The 20,042-nt window shown below is 45.3% G+C and overlaps 1 protein-coding gene across 1 annotated transcript in view; it reads left to right on the forward strand.

The window, feature by feature from the left end:
* Positions 1-20,042, forward strand: part of ELMO1 (engulfment and cell motility 1) — a 344,558-nt gene that overhangs the window by 146,320 nt on the left and 178,196 nt on the right. The window contains exon 14 of the mRNA XM_056857534.1: positions 7,205-7,313. Coding sequence (XP_056713512.1) covers positions 7,205-7,313 — 109 coding nt within the window. The remainder of the gene's footprint in view (positions 1-7,204; positions 7,314-20,042) is intronic.

Below are 20,042 nucleotides of genomic sequence, written 5' to 3' on the forward strand. Positions count from 1 at the left end.
AGAACAATGTAACACTGCTCATTCGCCCTTTCCCTGATGGTTCTGGGTTCTACAAGTGGCCGGGAGCACCCCTATTACTGTATTGCCCCACCTACACACCTTTCCCAGGGCAGCACAGGCAACCGTGAGCAATAGGGCCAGACCACTGGCAAGTGAGCAGGTGGGTGCGAGGGCAGGAGGTTCAGCAGTGGCAGAACTTGCTAAAAGCCCTGGGCTCTGGCATCTGCCCTTCTTCAGAGCATGCCAACGCCCGCCCTGGTTTATCTCCTTTTTTAGGTCCCTTGCCAGCTAGAGATTTTAAAGGAAACATGAGCAAAGCCATGATCATCTGTAATACTTTACAACCGAGGATAAAATATTGCCATCTTCCACTACATAATATGCTTCTTAATGCTTTAGATGTTCGTCGCTAAGCTCAATAATGGTGCTTTCCCTTGGTTTTACTGCTGGCTTTCTGTGGGTTTTGTCATAAACTTCAGGCTTTTTGCCCCTGGATGCCAGTATAGCCTTTTCCTTGCTCCCCAAGATGAAGATTTTCATGTATTGTGCCTTTCTGCTGTAAACGTGTGTGTGTGTGTGTGTGTGTGTTAGAGGGGCTTTCAGAGCTTCAAGCTGCTTTGCATATCGATTACACAAAGTGCCATTTAATTGGCTGTGTTGCTCCTTCTCGGATCATCTTATTGATTGTTGCAACCCTGCCTTACGACACATGCAGATATGCTGTCACCATTAAATATTTTATCCGTTCATGAAATCTTAATGTATTAGGTTAATGCGAGAGCCTGCAGATGCAATTGTGGGAGTTGGGTTGTTGCTGAGTCTGGTAACTCCTTCTCTCTCCTTCAATTTTTACTTTGCCCCTTCACTGATTATTATTGCCTACATTTATGGGCAAAATCTAAATTTCCTTTGAAATAGCACCCTCTCTTATGACGGGATTAATTTTTCTTACCAGAGAAAGGGGGTGGTTAATAGAGATCTCCCTTCAATTTATGTTATCTACCCCAGTTGCATTTTCAGTTGGATCTTTTTTAATCCTCTCTATAATACTTGAGAACTGTTAGTTTTCTGCCGCAAAAGATTCTGAAGCAGAAGGGATGACTCATGCAATATGTACCGCATTCCTGAAGGGAATCGGCAGAAATGTAAAAACAGAAATTGCTGAAGCGTTTCTTAGGTTACCTACTGATCTTTATGCATAACGTTTCACAATTAGGTGTGGTTTAAATCTTTTTTAAAAAAAACAAGGGAAAACAAGGGGCTTTAGAAAACAAGGGGCTTTAGAAAACCAACAGCCCATTCCTGAGGGCTGCAGCGGTTGGGGACAGCGTGGCTATGGCGGCAGCGCAGAGCCTCCAAAGAGGTTTGGCCGCTGCCACAAGGGGAAAAGAGGGCCTTTTAAAAAATAAAATTTAGAATAGGGGGAGAAAGCCCCATTGAAAACAGCGATAGTTGTTTAAGGGGGAGTTCCCGGGCTAAAAGGTGTTAGGAAGCTGCCTATTGGCAGCTCTGCCCCCGAACAGCCCAGGAACGCCACCTGGGACATTAGCGCGAGAACTTGCCTCGGCAGGAGTACTGGGGACGGATGGAGCCAATAAGACAGTGTTGTTTCATTAGATTTTGTGAGTCATTAGTTCATATGCAGCCATGCAGGTTCTTCAATGGGGACACCATCGCCATTTGTGGAACAGGGGCCAGTGATTTTCACTGATTCCTTCATCCCATCCCTCCTCCTCCTCCTCCTCCTCCTTCTTCTCTGCTTACTCTGTCAGCCACTGCCCTGAAAAGTCAGAGGTGAATGGTCAGGCAGACACAGCTTTTTGGGGGCCGGTAATCTTGAGCAACATGAATCACTACATTTAGGGGCTCACAACAGTTTATCCCTTTTGCACTTCTGTGTTCTGTAGCGCAGGCCTTTCCAGCCATAAGGGTCAGGACCCAAAAATGGGTTGGGAAGCCTCTGAAAGTGGGTCTGAACACATGAACACATCAAATCAAATTTATTAATACGGTCAACTGACCAATCACATGCCAACACATCAAAATTTCCAGAGTCAATAATTTTGCACCGCAGAATCACAGACTGCCCATACAAGTAAAGGTGCAACCCCTGGTTAAAATGATCACCTTAAAATTGATAAAATAGTAAAATATTCTAACAATCATTCTCTAATAGAGTTCTGTGTATTTTAATAGCAACAGCCCAGAACTTGGCAGTTTGTAGCGTAAGCTGAGGATCTTCTCCTAATAGGAGCTTCTTTGCCAAAGAATTTACCAAGCAGGGGGGAAATAAGCTTTGATCTAACTTCGTGGTAGAATGGGCAACATATCAGTGAATGTTAGATGGTTTCAATGTCCCCTGTCCAACATGGACATAACCTCTCTGATCTAGGGATCTTCTTATATTTCCCTTCTAATACAGCTGATGGTAGGGCCTGGCAACTGGCAAGGGTAAAGGCCTTCCTATAATTAGTAGACTCGATATGATAGCAGGTAAGACTAAGTATCTAGACTTATCAGGTACTAGGAAAAATGGTGATTTTCAAAGATCTGTCTGGCGTTCAATGTCTTCCACCCTTTGCTTCAAGAAACCTGATGCTCGGTCTACGCCCATGGCTAACAGGATAGGTGGAGAAAAACACATGAACACATGAAGCTGCCTTATACTGAATCAGACTCTTGGTCCATCACAGTCAGTATTGTCTACTTAGACTGGCAGCGACTCTCTAGGGGCTCAGGGTCATGGGCCAGCCCTCCCTAACGGCTGCCCGTGCCCCTTTCCATTGCTGTCTTTTGTATTTTGGGAAACTAGATCTGACCCTGGAAGCTGCTGTTGATCAAGTAAAGCATGTCCTGATGGTTACTAGAGTGAGTGTCTTTGCATCTTAGTGGGGATTAGAGGGAGTAATGGAGAAGGAGAAAGGCTGGAACATAACGTCCATATGCAAAAGCTGTGTATGTCAGAATGCCAGTTGCTTGGGGTTCAAAGTGGGGGCACCTGCACCCTTCCTGCGCTGTTTGTTGGTTTTTCAAAAACATCACTGTAATAAATGGGATGCTGAACTAGATGGGTGCCAAGGTCATAGTTTGCCTAGGGCACCAAAAAGCCTTGAGCCAGCACTGGATGGGTCACCATACCAAGTAAATTTGGACTCATGGGCCACCATATGGAAAAGGTTGTGTAAATTTGGTCCTGGTGGCCACCATATGAAAAATGTTTTACACACACCTGGGAGGTGAATTGGATGAAGCCCCTTTGATTGGTAGGGTTGCCAGGTTCCTCTTCACCACCGGCGGGAAGTTTTTGGGGCGGAGCCTGAGGAGGGCGGGGTTTGGGGAAGGGAGGGACTTCAATACTATAGAGTCCAATTGCCAAAGTGGCCATTTTCTCCAGGTGAACTGATCTCTGTCGGCTGGAGATCAGTTGTAATAGCAGGATATCTCCAGCTAGTACCTGGAGGTTGGCAACCTTATTGATTGGGAATGATTTATTGGTCTCAAAGATGCAAATATTCACACCCTCTTTTTGTGACCTTTCTTGGTGGGTAGTAATGTAGCCCTAACCCGCTCCATACTCCAAACATGCTTGGAAGATTCCTCTGCCAATCACCACAGTTGTTTCTCTTACTATATCCTTCCCTATACAGCCACAGCTTGGGGGGCGGGGGGGGAGCTAGAGCAGTCAGGAGGCTGTGAGATAGAAAGTAAATTTATTCGGCAAGGAGTGGTGAATGTTTTGTTTTCTACGAAGCCTAGAAGTTCACTCTGGTTGTCTTTTGTGTCTTCACTTCCTCTTGTAAAGTGTTTCTCCCTGTCAGCTGTATTGTTCGTCTGTCCATTTTTGAGCACTCTGTATTTTTAAAATACTATTCCAAGGAGTTCCAATATCCCCCTACATCCAGAATCCACCCCAGTGTTGGGGTTGGCCACTTCTTTTCTTTCTGTACTCTGGGTGCAAGCACTATGCTGTTGTTGGGTGTTTTTTTTTTTTTTTTTTGTAGTTTGGTCTAAACTTTCACCCTTCAAATCTGTCCTACACAAATCTCTTTGAGTCCCTAGCATGGAGAGGAAGAGCTTTGAGCCTTCCCCGTGCCAATTAAAATAAAGCCAGGCTATTTGCAGGTAAGGCACATCAATAGAACGTGAAGCTGGCAGAAGGAAATCCCACAAAGAGCAATATTTTAAATCCTTGTTTGTCATGAAAATTGACAGTGCTTTATAAAGTATTTTTGATATGAAGCACAAGAGATTCTCTGCACTTGAAATGTTTTGATATACTGGCCAAGTCCCAGTTCCTTGAGAACTGGGCTTCTTTCCCTACTCTGGTCTCAGAAGTGGTTACGAATGCTTATCGCAAAATACAGGTCTTAGCGGAAAATCTTTCTAAACTAGTTTCTAGGCATCATTTTATTTTCATAAAGCAAAATTAAAAACACTAACTCATATGGATGCAAAATCATTCTTCTTGTTCATTGCTGTCAAGTCTGTTTCAGCCTGGAGTATCAACCGTAGATTTGCCAATAAACGTCAGTCTTGGTCGATGTCGCACTCCCCAGCTGACAGAGCGTCACATGGTATTGTCACAATGGCTGTTCCCCCAGCCCCACACCATGTGATTGGTGGGATAAGAACATGTAAATGTGGCAACATCATGTCACTCATTTCTAAAAGTGAGTGTTAATAGGCAGAGGAGGAGAAATCAACAGATATACAAATTGAGTACCTCTTATCCAGACATCCGATATCCGGACTGCTCTGAAAACCGGACATTTTGAGCCAGCATGCAGGCATTACTCACAGGCTCTCAGCATTGATGGTTCACAGTACACAAAATTATTAAAAACATTGTTTAAAATTACATTCAGGCTATGTGTATAAAGTATATATAAAACATAAATGAATTTCATGTTTAGAGTTGGATCTCATCCCCAGGATATCTCCTTATGTATATGCAAAAATTCCAAAATATGGAAAGATCTGAAATATGGACCACTTCTGGTCCCGAGCAGTCCGGATAAGGGATGCTCAACCTGTACAAGGGAAAGGGACTGTGGGATTGTGGGAGGGGGTTATAGAGAGCTATGGAGCCCTGTGGCGTAGAGTGGTAAACTGCAGTATTGCAGTCAAAGCTTTTCTCACAACCTGAATTAGATCCCAACGGAAGTCGGTTTCAGGTAGCCAGCTCAAGGTTCACTTAGCCTTCCATCCTTCCGAGATCAGTAAAATGAGTACCCAGCTTGTTGGAGAAGGCAATGGCAAACTATCCGTAAACATAGTCTGCCTAGTAAACATTGTGATGTGATGACCCGGTGATTGCACAGTGGAATACCTTTACCTATAGAGAGCATCTCAGCATTGTAAGTAAAAGCAGGGAAGCACTGTGTAGTAGTATCTTAACCCAGATGATCTATTTATGTTTTAGTAGAAAGTGTTAACCTATGGGGGGGGGGTCCCAAATTACCTGTTTTTTTATTATTATGAAAGCTAGGTTCTCAGGGTTCTATCCCACCTTCCACTTAGATGTTGCATAGTTTTTTGCAGCAGCAGAGACTTCTAGAGGGTTTGATACCTTGGTTAAAATATACAAAGCTCGAATTCCTAGGGTGACCATTCTTCAGGGTTTGGCTCCCTCCCCAAGGTCTATAGAAGTTAAATCTTGAACTGGAGAGCGGGTGGATCTTGTTGCTAATAGACAAGTACTCTAAAGGTACCAAGTAATGGATGAACCGGTCAGTTCTCACACAACAGCGGCTGAGGTGCATTTTGAACTGATAATAATAATCTGTCTTAAGATAATCTTTTTTTACTGTGTCTTTAACAAGAAGGACAAACGTACTTCTGACTTTTCAATCTTGTGAAAAACTGGCTGTGGCAGAGTATGTGAATTCAGCATAGAACAGATAGACTGGAACAACATGTGCTCTGCAGTGTAGCGTGGTGGTTAAAGTGTTGAACTGGGATCTGGAAGATCCAGGTGTGGATCTCCACTCTGCTGTCGAAACTTGTTGACTGATCTTGGGCCGGTCAATCTCTCTCAGCATAACCTAGCTTACAAGGTTGTTGTTCTGCTGATAAAATGGAGGAAGAGGAAAGAAAGAATTGATGTTATAACCCACATTTGCGAAGAAATGTGGGGTAATGTCTAAATAAACATGTAGTGGTGAGAGAGGTCTCAAACAGTAATCCTTGGTATGAGAATTGGGGTGTTACAAACATGTTTTTATTTGCAAGATGCTGGAGGATATGCATTAACTATTAACCCCCGTAATCACAGCTGCAGGGATGTATCGGGTGCATTCTAGCAGAGAAATTGTAAGCAGAGTAACACCCTTCTAAATCCATTGAAGTCAATGGCTTTAAAAGGATGTAACAGTTTAGGATAGGACCGTAGGGCATGTCTCACGGAGAAGATAACTAGGTGAACAGCCCTGACAGCCAGCCAGCATCAGCCAGCACTATGTCTTGGAGGATCCACATTACAGTGAATCTTTTGAAATGCTTAATGGCCAGTGCAGAAGGGTCCCCTTTGTAGTCGAGGGCTGCACAAAGGAAAGGCATTTGAAAGCCATTGCAATAATGGAGCAAAACCCATCAGTATTTTGTCTGTTTGTCAGTGCACAGAAACAGACATATTTGTTTCTTTTCCAAAGGCCATGTTTAGTTTGCCTCATAACAGATATGAACTTTTTAAAAAAGTGACCCTGTGTTTATTCTGGGAAAAAATATTATTCTGGTTGAACAAGTTCATAGTAGTGGTCCAACCTCCCCAGGGAGGTGTGCCTGTCCCCCTCATTGTCAATCTTCAGGAGGCAGTTGAAGGCAGTTTTGTATAGGACAAATTGAAGGTGTGTTTTTTTAATTGTGACATTTAAAGGGTTTTATAATTGTTGTTTTATTATTGTTTTTATAATTTTCTATTAATATTGCAAGCTGCCTTGAGTCCTGCAAGGGGAAAAGGTGGCTAATAAATGTTTTAAATAATTAGAATCACAGAATCATAGAGTTGGAAGGGGCCATACAGTCCATCTAGTCCAACCCTCTGCTTAACGCAGGATCAGCCTAGAGCATTCCTGACAACTGCTTGTCCAGCCTCTGCTTAAAGACTGCCAGTGAGGGGGAGTTTGATTAATTACATTTTATGCAATTCTTCACGAACAGATAAGGGCACACACTCTCTAAACATCAGCACTGTGTTCCATTTCAGATTGTCTTGGAAAACAGCAGCCGAGAAGACAAGCATGAGTGCCCCTTTGGTCGAAGTAGTATTGAATTGACAAAGCTGCTGTGTGAAATCCTGAAAGTAGGAGAGTTACGTAAGTCTGATTTGTCTTTTTCCTAAATAAGCATTTGGTCTCACGCTGACAAGAGGTTTTATGAGTCGCGTCCCCATTATAACTTAACGTTTTCCCCCATCAGTTCTCTTTTTGCCCCCGAAGAAGGTATTGAATGGTACTTAATATTTCAAGGGGAGCATTTTCTTTTGCGATTCTGTAGTGTAATGCATACTCGAATCTTGTATGCTCCAAATGGATGGCTTAGAATGTTAATTTCAGTTCATTACCATAAAAAGGTATAGCAGTCTAAGATGGGTTTTGTGGCTTCCAGTCTTTCCAGGTATTTAACAGGTCAAGACATTTTGTTATAATGACCTCATGCATCACCTGCTGGTATTAAAATTAAGTACATGACATACTTCTTTGGAAGTTTGTACTCAACTGAGGCCCCGCAGCGAGGATAGCACACTGTGCCGTCACATGTACTTGCTCCTGATTCCAATGTGCGCAAAAATGGCAAGGGGTGTTTCCCTTTTCTGGGGTGTACCACCTGACCCTGTGATTGGGGGAGTGGGCTGTATGTTGATGAACATGGCATAGCCTTGTATGTTGCATTCCAAATAATTTAAAAGGCGTGTTTAATTGCTTTCGTCTGATGATATATTAAATGGTTGAAACTTCCAGAGTTAGTGAATAGGTTTGAATGATGGGCTTTATAGCACCCATTAAAGATATGCTTTTAAATGAGAGTCAGCGAGGCGTAGTGGTTAAGAGCGGCGGACTCTAAACTGGAGAACCGGGTTTTATTCCCCGCTCCTCCACATAAGTGGCAGACTCTAATCTGGTGAACTGGGTTGGTTTCCCCACTCCTCCACATGAAACCTGCTGGGTGACCTTGGGCTAGTCACAGTTCTCTCCGAACTCTCTCAGCCCCACCTGCCTCACAAGGTGTCTGGTGTGGGGGAGGGGAAGAGAAGGCGATTGTGATTATAAGCTGCTTTGAGACTTCTTACGGTAGAGAAAAGTGGGGTATAAAAACCAACTCTTCTTCTTCATCATCATCTGATTACATAACATTGGGTATGCTCAGTTGTACTAGAATTTTTTTAAAAAATTGAGCCTTATTGAATTTTCCCATAGAGGTTTCCCATATTATCCATACTAGTAGCAGTATAAAGTAAAGAGATGGGGGTGGGGGGTGGAGGATACATCAGCTTACATTTAATGGTTGCCCTTACTCTGTTGACTTCCTGCCTAGAAAACAGACCTCTGACCAGGCCCATAAAAGACAAACAGGGAATTTTTCATTTAGAAATTTGAATTTGAAACCCAGGTTGAACCAGTGCAGTGTAATGTCCAAGTAAAGGTAAAGGTCCCCTGTGCAAGCACCGGGTCATTCCTGACCCATGGGGTGATGTCATATCCTGACGTTTCCTCGGCAGACTTTGTTTACGGGGTGGTTTGCCAGTGCCTTCCCCAGTCATCTCCCCTTTACCCCCAGCAAGCTGGGTACTCATTTTACCGACCTCGGAAGGATGGAAGGCTGAGTCAACCTTGAGCCAAGTACCAGGCTAGAAATATGAACTCCTGCGTTCAAATTCACACTCATTTATTAAACTTACTGGATGACCCTCAGCTAGTTGGGGATGGATCCAGCCAGTTTTTTCACTCAGTCTCACCCACCTCCCCTCCTTACTACAGCCCCCCCATCCCGCATTACTGTTACACAAGCAAGTCCCATGATCTCCATCATGGCTGTTTTTTGGTAGTGAAAGGGGACCCTTCCTCTTTGTTCATCAACAGAAAAGCTGTTTGGATCCCACCCGCTGTCTAACCCTACTAACAGGGTGATTTTGAGGGGGAAATGGGAGAAGAGCTACGTACTTTGGAGATGGGGCAAAAATTTTAGTGCTAATAGTCATCTTCCAGAAGTACTGTAGCACCCCCTTCAGCTACTTCAGTTTATGTCCAACATTACAAGAAGAAGAAGAGTTGTTTTTTATATGCCAACTTTCTCTACCACTTAAGGAAGTATCAAACCGGCTTAAAATCACCTTCCCTTCCTCTCCCCACAACAGACACCCTGTGAGGTAGGTGGGGCTGAGAGACCTCTAAGAGCTGTAACTAGCCCAAGGTCACCCAGCTGGCTTCATGTGTAGGAGTGGGGAAACCAACCTGGTTCACCAGATTAGAGTCCGCCACTCATGTGGAGGAGTGGAGAATTAAAGCCGGTTCTCCAGATCAGAGTCCGCCGCTCCAAACCACAGCTCTTAACCAGAACATCTAGTTGTTGGGAGATAGTTTTGACATCTCCAGTGGTTTACAGTCTTATTTTTCTTCCTAGAGCTTCACTTGGGCTTAACAGGGAGTGTATTGTTCACTTGCTATATAAGAGATTCCTTTGCAAACAAGCCTCACTCTTCTCAAAGCGTGTATCGGGTCTCCTGCCCACAAAGAACATGTCTGCTTTGTTTGCTGAGGCTTGCAAAATCGAGCTATTGCTTCAGGAGTGCCACAGGACAATTGCTTTAATTAACAATATAAAGTTGCAATATAAAATTGCTCAATATAAAATGGCTGAATGAAATCTGCAGTCTTAAAATTGTCAATCACAGTCAGGAAGAAGATGTGTCTGCGTGTTTATGTGTTTAATATTTCAGAATCGGCATTAATGTTGCAATTCAGTTCTTCTGTAGAAATTCATGGATGCCCACTGTTGCATTGGAATGTTTTTTTTTTTTTGCATCATCCGAGATGTATAATTTAAAAGGCATAATAAATTACTTCTTCCTTGTAAAATATTAAATGGGCAAAACTTCCTTTAAGTGCAAAGTTGGTGAATCTTCCTTTTTGAAAGAATAGGCAATTTAGCAAGTGTTGTTTTTTTTTAAATGTGGTTAGGTTGTATTTGTTCAGAGGTATTAAAATGTAATAAGGGACTAAAAAACTATATCGTACCAATAGGTTTGTTTTTTTTTAAAAAAAAAAATACCCTGCCTAGGTTAAAATATTGTGCTGGATCTAGCGTAGCATGTCCATGGGCTAGGGTTGCCAACTCCGGGTTGGAAATTACCTGGAGATTTTGGGGGTGGAGGCTTAGGAGGGTGGGGTTTGGAGAGGGGAGGGGATTCGATGCCATAGAGTCCAATTGCCACAGCAGCCATTTTCTCCAGGAGAACTGATCTACGTCACCTTGATCTCCAGCCGCCACCTGGAGGTTGGCAACCCTACCATGGACTCAGGAACTTTGCCGCATGGAATGTGACTCTCTCAGCTTCCCCCTCCCATGGAGCATAAAAGGCCTCCCCATCTTTCCTGGGAGAGAAGAGAATCCCATAGGAGATTTCAGGGAGCACTTTGGACTGCTGTGGGAGGGGAGAGCCGAGAAAGTATACCCACAGAAACACTGTACTGGGTCCAACCTGCTGTTTACTTTCTTTTACAGTTTTCTGAAAGTGTTCCTATCCTATTCAGTATTAGGGAACTGTCATGCTCCTTACTGCTTCTTGCTTCTACAAAGTGAGGTTAACTGAGCATACCGATGTAGAGGCTGGAGATGAAATGGGTATGCAGTCTGTTATGCTTCTAAATGTTGTTGGTTCACATCTCAGTTGGCCTCCCACTGGGCGGCACCTTGTTAAATGTGGAGCCAGTTTCTTTGTAGAAACTAAAGGTGATGGGTTGTGCCATTTGCTGGCCCTGAGCAAAAATCCAGTATAGGGCCCTAGAATCCCAGCTACCCACTGCCACCAGGGTCCAAGCAAGGGGCAGTCCTGGCCCCATGTGAGGTGGTGCTGCCACCAACTGCCAGCTGCCTTAGCAGAAAAAGAAGAAAGAAGAGTTGGTTTTTATATGCCAACTTTCTCTACCTTTTAATGAGAATCAAACTGGCTTACAATCTCCTTCCCTTCCTCTCTCCACAACAGTCAACTTGTGAGGTAGGTGCAGCTGAGAGAGTTCTGAGAGAACTGAGACTAGCCCAAGGTCCCCCAGCAGGCTTCATGTGGAGGAGTGGAAAGACAAACCCGGTTTACCAGGTTAGGTTCTACCTCTCATGTGGAGGAGTGCTGGTTACAGGCCCAGATTCAACTCCCCACTCTTTCATGAAGATCACTTGACAACCCCAGGCCAGTCACTCTCTCTGACTAACCTACTTCACAGGATTGTTGTGGAGATAAAATAGGAAGGAAGGACAACTTGTGTCACTTCTTGGAGGAAGGGGTAGGAAAAATATATACATAGGTGATTGTTAAGTCTCCAATAACCAGTTTTTGTCTTTAGATCCCAGTCTCTCAAGGATAATGCAAGATTAATTGAAACTTCCTTCAACCAAGGAGCAGCAATTGCATTAGGTGGGCAGGCTGTTTTCCTTGGGCTCAGCCATAATTTTGAAGCACCATGTGCTGCTTTGTAGTTAAGAATATTCTGGCATAGTTACGGAGTGCTTTGAAATAAGACAGATGTTCATCTCTGAAAGATTCCCTATCGGTTGCATTTACCCTCTTTTAAAGATATCTGCATTTAACTTTTATTACTAACCAAGCAGGGTTATATGACTCACGTTGTTCATAATTGTAAAGCTTTTGTTGAGCAAACATATTTTCATTTTTTTTATTTAATGCGCAAAGGTGTTATTTAGTTTTTTTTTTATTTGCAAGGCCAATTGTGTTCTAACACTCAAGATGGCCAAAATAAAAGGAAGAGTCTATGGAATCACAACCTACAGTGGACTTTTAGGTCTTTGTTGGCTTATAAAATCTAAGAGAGGATCGAGTCTCTGGGGAAAAGGGAGAATTGTCCCATTATTTTATTATATCCCTCTGAGTTGCAGCGGGGGTTCACAACAACCCTGTGAGGTCTTGATCTGTGGTCCCAATAGGATACTGTGCTGATTGGGAATAAGGGACTCTGTCTTCTGGCTCAGTCAAGACAGACAGTAGGATAAATGAGGGCATCAGCAGGGTCGCATCTGCTTAAATTGGCATAGCAAAGGGCAGGTCTACTCTAGCAGCAGGATACAGTGGAGATCAGATAAAAAGTGGGTGTTAGACAACAGGTGGGCTTGCGCTATCAATGGCCTCCTCACATTAAATAATGAAGCCTGCCTGTAAATGGAAACGAGAACATCAAGGAAAGAAGATCTTGCCCAGTGCTTTGCCTTCTATGTAAAACAGTATCTGCAGAAAGGGTTTAACATAGGGGAGGAATTTTTTTAAAAAGTCGCTAACTGAAGTTCATCATCTCCAAGTAAGCAATCTTCCGTTAGAAGCAAAGGTTGTTGTGTAAGCGGTATCACCAGACACGGCATGGTTCTCATGCAGTCGTGAGCGATGACCATATCTTGCTTTGAAAATTTATTTCTGTATAACACACAAACACCAGTTTAGACTGCTTCAGAGGGTATCCCTGTTGGTCTGTGGTAGAAGAGCAAGACTTGAGTCCAGTAGCACCTTAGAGACCTACAGGGTTTTCAGGATGTGAGCTTTCGAGAGTCAGAGCTTCTTTTGTCAGACACTTTAACTCTCCGAAGCTGAAACCTCAAAAATCTTGTTGGTCTCTAAGGTGCTACTGGACTTGTCAGAGCTTTGACTCTTGAAAGCTCATACCCGAAATCTTGTTCATCAGCTTAGACCAGTGGTTCCCAAAGTGGGCAGTACCACCCCCTGGGGGGGATTACCTAGGGGGGCAGTAAGAGGCAAGGGGGCAGCTGGGGGGTGTTAGAGGTGGGCCCCTTCAACTGTGATGTTCCCTAATTTACAACAGATCAAGCTATGGCCCCATGCTGGCAAATTTGGTGGAAACTATCAGAATTTTTTCCCCAGACTTTGAAGAGCTGGTACCACTGGATCAAGTTCATCAGTTTTGTTGAATAAATTCCAACTAAAAAGTTTTAATTTGATTTTGAATAGATGTGCAATTAATTGTTACTGGCTTGAAATTTTGTTGTTATTATCTTCTTTGGCGAGTCATGCAAACCCCCTATTTTGAATAATGCTTTTTATAGGATAGGATAGGATAGGATAGGATAGGATAGGATAGGAGGCGCGGGGTTGAGTTTGTGGAACCAAGGGGGTTCCTGAAAAGTTTGGGAACCACTGGTTTAGACTAACATTCTGTTGCCAGCATTATGCCTAGTGCAAAAAGAAACAGGTTGTTGGGTACAATGAGGTTTTCCTTGTATTGTGTAGCTGCTTGCCGCAACTCTCAAAAATATTTCTGCTAACTTAAAACGGCCTTTACATTAGCAGAAGTGGACCATATGATACACACTGCCATCTGCCATCTAAATTCTGATGTGATGCAGCCCATCCCACTCCCTTAGCTTTTGACAACCTAATTCAGCATCACATCCCAGCAGCTTGTAGACACGTGTATTTGGGCAAAAAAACTTTATGGTAGAAATCATTTTTACCATAGAATCATACAGTTGAAAGGGACCACCAGGGTCATCTAGTCCAACCCCCTGCACAATGCAGGAAATTCAGAACTGCCTCCCACACACCCTCAGTGACCCCTACTCCATTCCCAGAAGGTGGCAAAAAAAACCCCTTCAGGATCCCTCACCAATCTGTAGAGCTGCCATGTCCTTCTTTGCCAAGGGCAGGAGGTTTTTGGGGTGGAGCCTGGGGAGGGCGGGGTTTGAGGAGGGGAGGGACTTCAATGCCATAGAGCCAAAGCAATTTTCTCCAGGGGAAACTGGTCTCTATCAGCTGGAGATCAGTTGCAATAGCAGGAGATCTCCATCTATTACCTGTAGGTTGGCAACCCTACCTGGAGGAAAAATTGCTTCCTGATCCCCAGGTGGTGAGCGGCAATACCCAGGGCATGCAAGAAAGTTTTTGCCCAAATACCAGATTGTCCCTGCATGACCAGCAATGAGATGACACCACTTCTGGTGCATGCCAGAAGTGACATTGTCACATCGCCAGCAAGCCTAGGACTTCTTTTGACGCTGATCAGTCCCTCGCCAGCCAGCTGATCAGCACTGGGTGAGGGACCTCAGATCAGGGGAACCCCCTGGCGGGTCCCAGGCCATCCTAGCTAGGGGCAGGGCACGCCCCACCCCCACCAGGGGCTTGTCAGCCCTACATGTTGACCAGGCCTAAGGCCCAGATTCAATAAGCTGTGTGTGTGTGTGTGTGGGGGGGGTTTCTGTGTGATTTGCATGCACTCGCCAGCATGATGTAGTGGTTAAGAGCAGTGGTTTGGAGTGGTGGACTCTAATCTGGAGAACCGGGTTTGATTCCCCACTCCTCCACATGAGCGGCAGAGGCTAATCTGGTGAACTGGATTCGTTTCCCCACCCCTACACACGAAGCCAGCTGGGTGACCTTGGGCTAGTCACAGCTCTGCTAGAGCTCTCTCAGCCCCACCTACCTCACAGGGTGTCTGCTATGGGGAGGGGAAGGGGGTGATTGTAAGCCGGGTGAGTCTCCCTGGGGAGGGTGGGGGGGAGGAGGAGAGAGGGCTGGCATATAGAGATAGCCAACTCTTCTTCTTTCTGCTAGGTTCTCATCCTCAGTATGATAGTTTTTGCATGCTGGAGATTCAAAGGACGGGCTGGTGTGCTAAAACTGTATACACAGTGCAAAGAAGATGCTGTTTACATGCATTATTGCATGGGGAAGGTCTTCTTCTCAGAAGTATCCTGCTTTAGGTTGGGCCTGTAAAGTTCATGCATTAAAAAAACACCTACTTTCCTCAGGTGCAGGCTTTAGGGTTGCCAACCTCCAGGTACTGGCTGGAGATCTCCTGCTATTACAACTGATCTCCAGCCAATAGAGATCAGTTCACCTGGAGAAAATGGCTGCTTTGGCAATTGGACTCGATGGCCTTGAAGTCCCTTCCCTCCCCAAACCCTGCCCTCCTCAGGCTCCACCCCAAAAACCTCCTGCCGATGGCAAAGAGAGACCTGGCAACCCTAGCAGGCTTAGATCCCAGTTTCATGTTAGGTTGCTGATGTGGTGAGCAGAAAAGGTCTACTTGTGTAGAACAATGAACATGTCCTCTCACATACTATCCTTTCAGGCAGGGAAGGCTTGAGAGGTGTAAAGCTTTGGCTCACCTCTTGCTTTTCTTTGCCTTCCTACCGAAGAGGAAGGGGAAAGTGTGAAACCTATAGAAATAGCTGGGAGGGAAAGATTCTCTTTACCCCTTAGGGCTCCCCCAAGGGTTGGGAAATACCTGGAGATTTGAGGGTGGAGCCTGGAGAAGACAAGGTTTGGGGAGAGAAAGGGCTTCAGCTAAGTATACTACCATAGAGTTCATCCTCCAGAGCAGCTGTTTTCTCCAGGGGAACTGATCTCTGCCATCTGGAGATCAGTTGTAATTCTGGGAGATCTCCAGGGCCCATCTGGAGGTTGGCAAGTGTACCTCCTAGGGTTGCCAGGCCCCTCTTCACCACAGGCTTGAGATTTTTGGACGGAGCCCGAGGAGGGCAGGTTTTGGGGAGTAGAGTGACTTCAATGCCATCGAGCCCAATTGTCAAAGCGGCCATTTTCTCCAAGTGAACTGATCTCTATCGGCTGGAGATCAGTTGTAATATCAGAAGATCTCCAGCCACCACCTGGAGGTTGGCCACCCTGTTACATCCCCATTCGCTTGAATGTGAGAAACAGCCCTAACGCTTTTCCTTGGTATAATCTGTGAGCTCCATCCTAATAGTACCCAGCTTGTTTGAATATTTGAATCGAACCCAGCCAGAGAGCTGAAGACCTTTCAAATGCGACAGAAACACTGGACTGCAGCTAAAGCCTTTGAGGGACTTCTTCAAGAACACCTTTCATTTCCCTTTGTTCTTACATTTATCATTTGGCAACATCGCTTAGCTTTGAAACACTGGGACATATGAGAGGGCATGCCCAATCTATTGCTGCAGTTCCTTGCCAATACAGCCCTTTGCTTTTGGCCCGTAAAAAACAGTGTAAATGGGTGATCGGAAGAGTTAGCACAGCGTAATGGAGCCAGCTGTACAATTAGAGCAGGATACTTAACTGTCGGGTGTTCCAGTCGACTTTGAAGTCTCATCTGTCACTTTCTTTTTTGCCTAAATGTTCTTGCTAATGAAAGGCTTAAGAAAATTAGCTTCCCACAATTAAACTTTGCTTTCCCTTCTCAATGATCCGCTCCATAGATCAGTTGAAGTGAGGGCCGGGAAAAGTTCTGAAACCCTCGGGATTTACAGACTTTTTTTTTTTTAAGTCAGCTGGAGTTTCAGTAGCGTTGGCTCAGTAAAAGATAGGTCAGTGTGGCATTTCGTTGGATTGTATTTTACTTTGGCTGTTAATTATAACAGTGACCTGGAGGGCCATCTATTTTTGGTGCTTAAGACATACATAGTATTTTTTTGTTCAGGTAGGAGAATTGTCAGAAATGTTTCATGAAGAAGATGAGGAGGAGGAGGAGGACTTGGTTTTTATATGCCGACTTTCTCTACCACTTAAGGAAGAGTCAAACCAGATTACAATCACCTTCCCTTCCCTCCCCAGAACAGACACCCTGTGAGGTAGGTAGGGCTGAGAGAGTGTGACTAGCCCAAGGTCACCCAGCTGGCTGCATGCAGAGGAGTGGAGAAACCAACCCAGTTCACCAGATTAGCCTCTGCCTCTCACGTGAAGGAGTAGGGAATCAAACCCAGTTCTCCAGATCAGAGTCCACTGCTCCAAACCACTGCTCTTAACCGCTACACCATGCTGGCTGTATCAGTGGTTATGTTGCTGTTTAAAGACTTAAACTGTACACATCGCTGGCAGGATTAAAAGCTCAGTGACTTTTGGTCTGTGTGCATATTTGGTGCCCTGACCTGGCTGGCCCAGGCTACCCTGATCTCGTCAGGTCCCAGAATCTAAGCAAGGATGGCCCTGGTTAGTATTTAGATGGGAGACCACCAAGGAAGTCCAGGGTAGCTATGCAGAGGCAGGCAATGGCAAACCGCCTCTGAACATCCCTTGCCTTGAAAACCCTTTAGGGTCACCATAGGTTGGTTACAACTTGACAGTACTTTCCACCACAACCATATCTTTGGTCAAATGTGCATATTCAGGGGTACAAAGAGCCACCACAGGCCCTCAGACAACGATTCCCTCTAGTGGCCCCCAGCTGCTTCATATCTCTGAGACCCAACCCAATCATATGGAAACAAAACATCACTTGCCTGGTCCCCTGGTCCCCCAATGAGACCAGGGCCCTAGAATTGTACCCCCTTCTCCGACCCCTCATGGCAGAGGGGCCACTTCCTAACCTGGCCAGCAGGGGGGGATGGTGGCAGTCTTTGGCATCATGTCAACATGCAATGTCACTTCTGGCATGAAACTGGAAGTGACATCATTGTGCCTGGGTGACATTTATTTGGGGTGAATTCTAGATTGTCACCCAGACATGAATTTTTGTTCTGGTTTCACTCCAGAACTGACGTCACACATCGGTGCAGTGCTGAAGAACTTGTCCCCACCCCCCTACAATCTCCTACCAGGATGCCAGTTACAGCTGGCAACCCTACCTCATGGTGGCTGTGTATATACTGAACAGATAATGAGCTGTGTGGTCATGATATAGCAACCCCCATCCCTGCCTACCATGTGACACTTAAGCAGGGCATACATATTTACATCTGATAATGGATGATATTTACCTATCAGAACTTTTTTGTGTGAAAACAAGGCAGAAATATGTAGGCATTTGGTGCCATGCCCAGATCTTCAATATGCATATATTGGCTGTTTTAAAAAATAGTTTGATCATGCAGATCTTCAGGGAGTTGGATCCCAGTGATTCTGTGTCCACAGTGTGTCCTGTGTCACAGAGACAGTTCTCTGTAGAGCGCATTCCTACCATCCTGGGTGTTCCGGATGACTCCAGTCAGGCCTGATTCAAGGTCAGTCGGTCAAACCAGGGCCCTTGTCCAAAGCCTCCAAACGAACAGCGGGAGGGACTTCCAAGCGAGCTAAGCCTTCCTCGGTGATTATCCAACTGGCTAAATTTATCACGCCGGCGGCACAAGATGGCCGTGGCCGCGTTCGGCCATAGTCAACCGCAGACATGCGTGGCTTCGCCAATCTGCACTCCCCTATGACACTCGAGCACGCATTGACGACCTTCCTTTTGAAGGCACATCCCTGTTTAGTGACCAAACGGATACGTTCCTTGACTGTCTAAAGAAAAATAAGACAAATGCACGGTCACTGGGTATTGCCCCTCAGGCACCCAACTCGAAGCGACGGTATTTTGGCCGTCAGACCTCTCAATCTTCCCGCCCCTATAGATTCCAGGGGGCTTTTCAACAATCTAATTTCCACCCCTCGTTCCCACGTCCTCAACAGGACAGGAAGTTCCACAACAAACCTAGAGGCCGCAAAGGGCCTAGAGTGTCCCCTGGTGGTTTCAATAAGCCTAAGCAGGCATTAGAGGTTCCACTGTATTGCTCAGACCGGTTGTCTGCATTTTACGATGCCTGGGTTGCTGTCACGAATGATGTTTGGGTATTGAAAATAATAAAGGTTGGATATTTCATCGAATTCGATGCTCTAACCCCTTATCGACCCCCAGACCGCTCTATATCACATTCTGAGGTCCTCCTCGCTGACCAAGCTTGTGGGTTTATTTTCGCTTTCTTGTGGACAAGGGGGGGAAGCGTCCTATACTAGACCTCCAGGAGCTCAATGGTTCGTGGTGTTAGATCTGCGCGATGCCTATTTCCACATCGCGATCCATGCACACTGTAGGCAGTATTTGAGGTTCGAGTGTAACGGCAGATGTTACCAATACAATGACTTACCCTTTGGGTTGTCTATGGCCCCTAGGACATTTACCAAATGTCTTGCGGTGGTTGTAGCTCACCTTGCACTCGCAGGTTGCGTAATCTTCCCCTACCTCGACGACTGGCTGGTGGTAGGAACATCGCAGTCAGGGCTGCTTACTCAGCTCAATACAATCCTAGAGGCCTTCAATAACCTAGGCCTATTAGTCAACTTCTCTAAATCCAGGCTCATCCCAGGTGCAAGAGTTCATTGGGGCCTGTTTGGATACCACAAAAACAAGAGCATTTCTCCCTACACAAAGGGTCCATGCCATTCAAGCTATGGTACTTCGGTTCACCAGGAACAGATTCCAGACCGCCCTTAAAATACAAAAATTACTGGGTCTTATGGCCTCCACCATGGCTGTGGAGGAGTTTGCGCATCTGTGTCTGCACCCACTTCAAAGTTGGTTCCTCTGGGCGTTTAGACTTAACATAGACCCTCAATACAAACGCCTTTCCATCCCGAGATATGTCATACACTATCTTCAATGGTGGTCTAGGGATACCAATCTCCTTTCAGGCTTTCCCTTCCACCCCCCATCCCCAGAGTTACATCTTTTCACCAATGCGTCCCTCTCAGGATGGGGGGCTCACTGTGATAATCTCAGGGCTCAGGGCACTTGGTCTGCATTAGAATCTAGACTACACATAAATCTGCTTGAGCTTCGTGCCATACGCCTTGCTCTGTCTTCCTTTACAGGCTATCTGGAAGGACACCACGTTCAGATTGCTACAGACAGTTCCAGAGCCCAGCATTATCTGAACAAACAGGGCGGCGCACGGTCCGTTTTGCTCTGCAGGGAATCCACCAGCATCTGGGAATGGGCCATAGCGCATCAAGAGACACTTGTAGCGATACACATCGCAGGCACAAGCAACACTCTGGCAGACGCCCTGAGTTGTCATCCAAATCAGGTGCATGAGATCACTCTAGACACGCACTGCCTCCAACACCTATTCCACCTATGGGG

Source organism: Euleptes europaea, chromosome 11, assembly GCF_029931775.1.
Source record: "Euleptes europaea isolate rEulEur1 chromosome 11, rEulEur1.hap1, whole genome shotgun sequence".
Classification (NCBI taxonomy): domain Eukaryota; kingdom Metazoa; phylum Chordata; class Lepidosauria; order Squamata; family Sphaerodactylidae; genus Euleptes; species Euleptes europaea.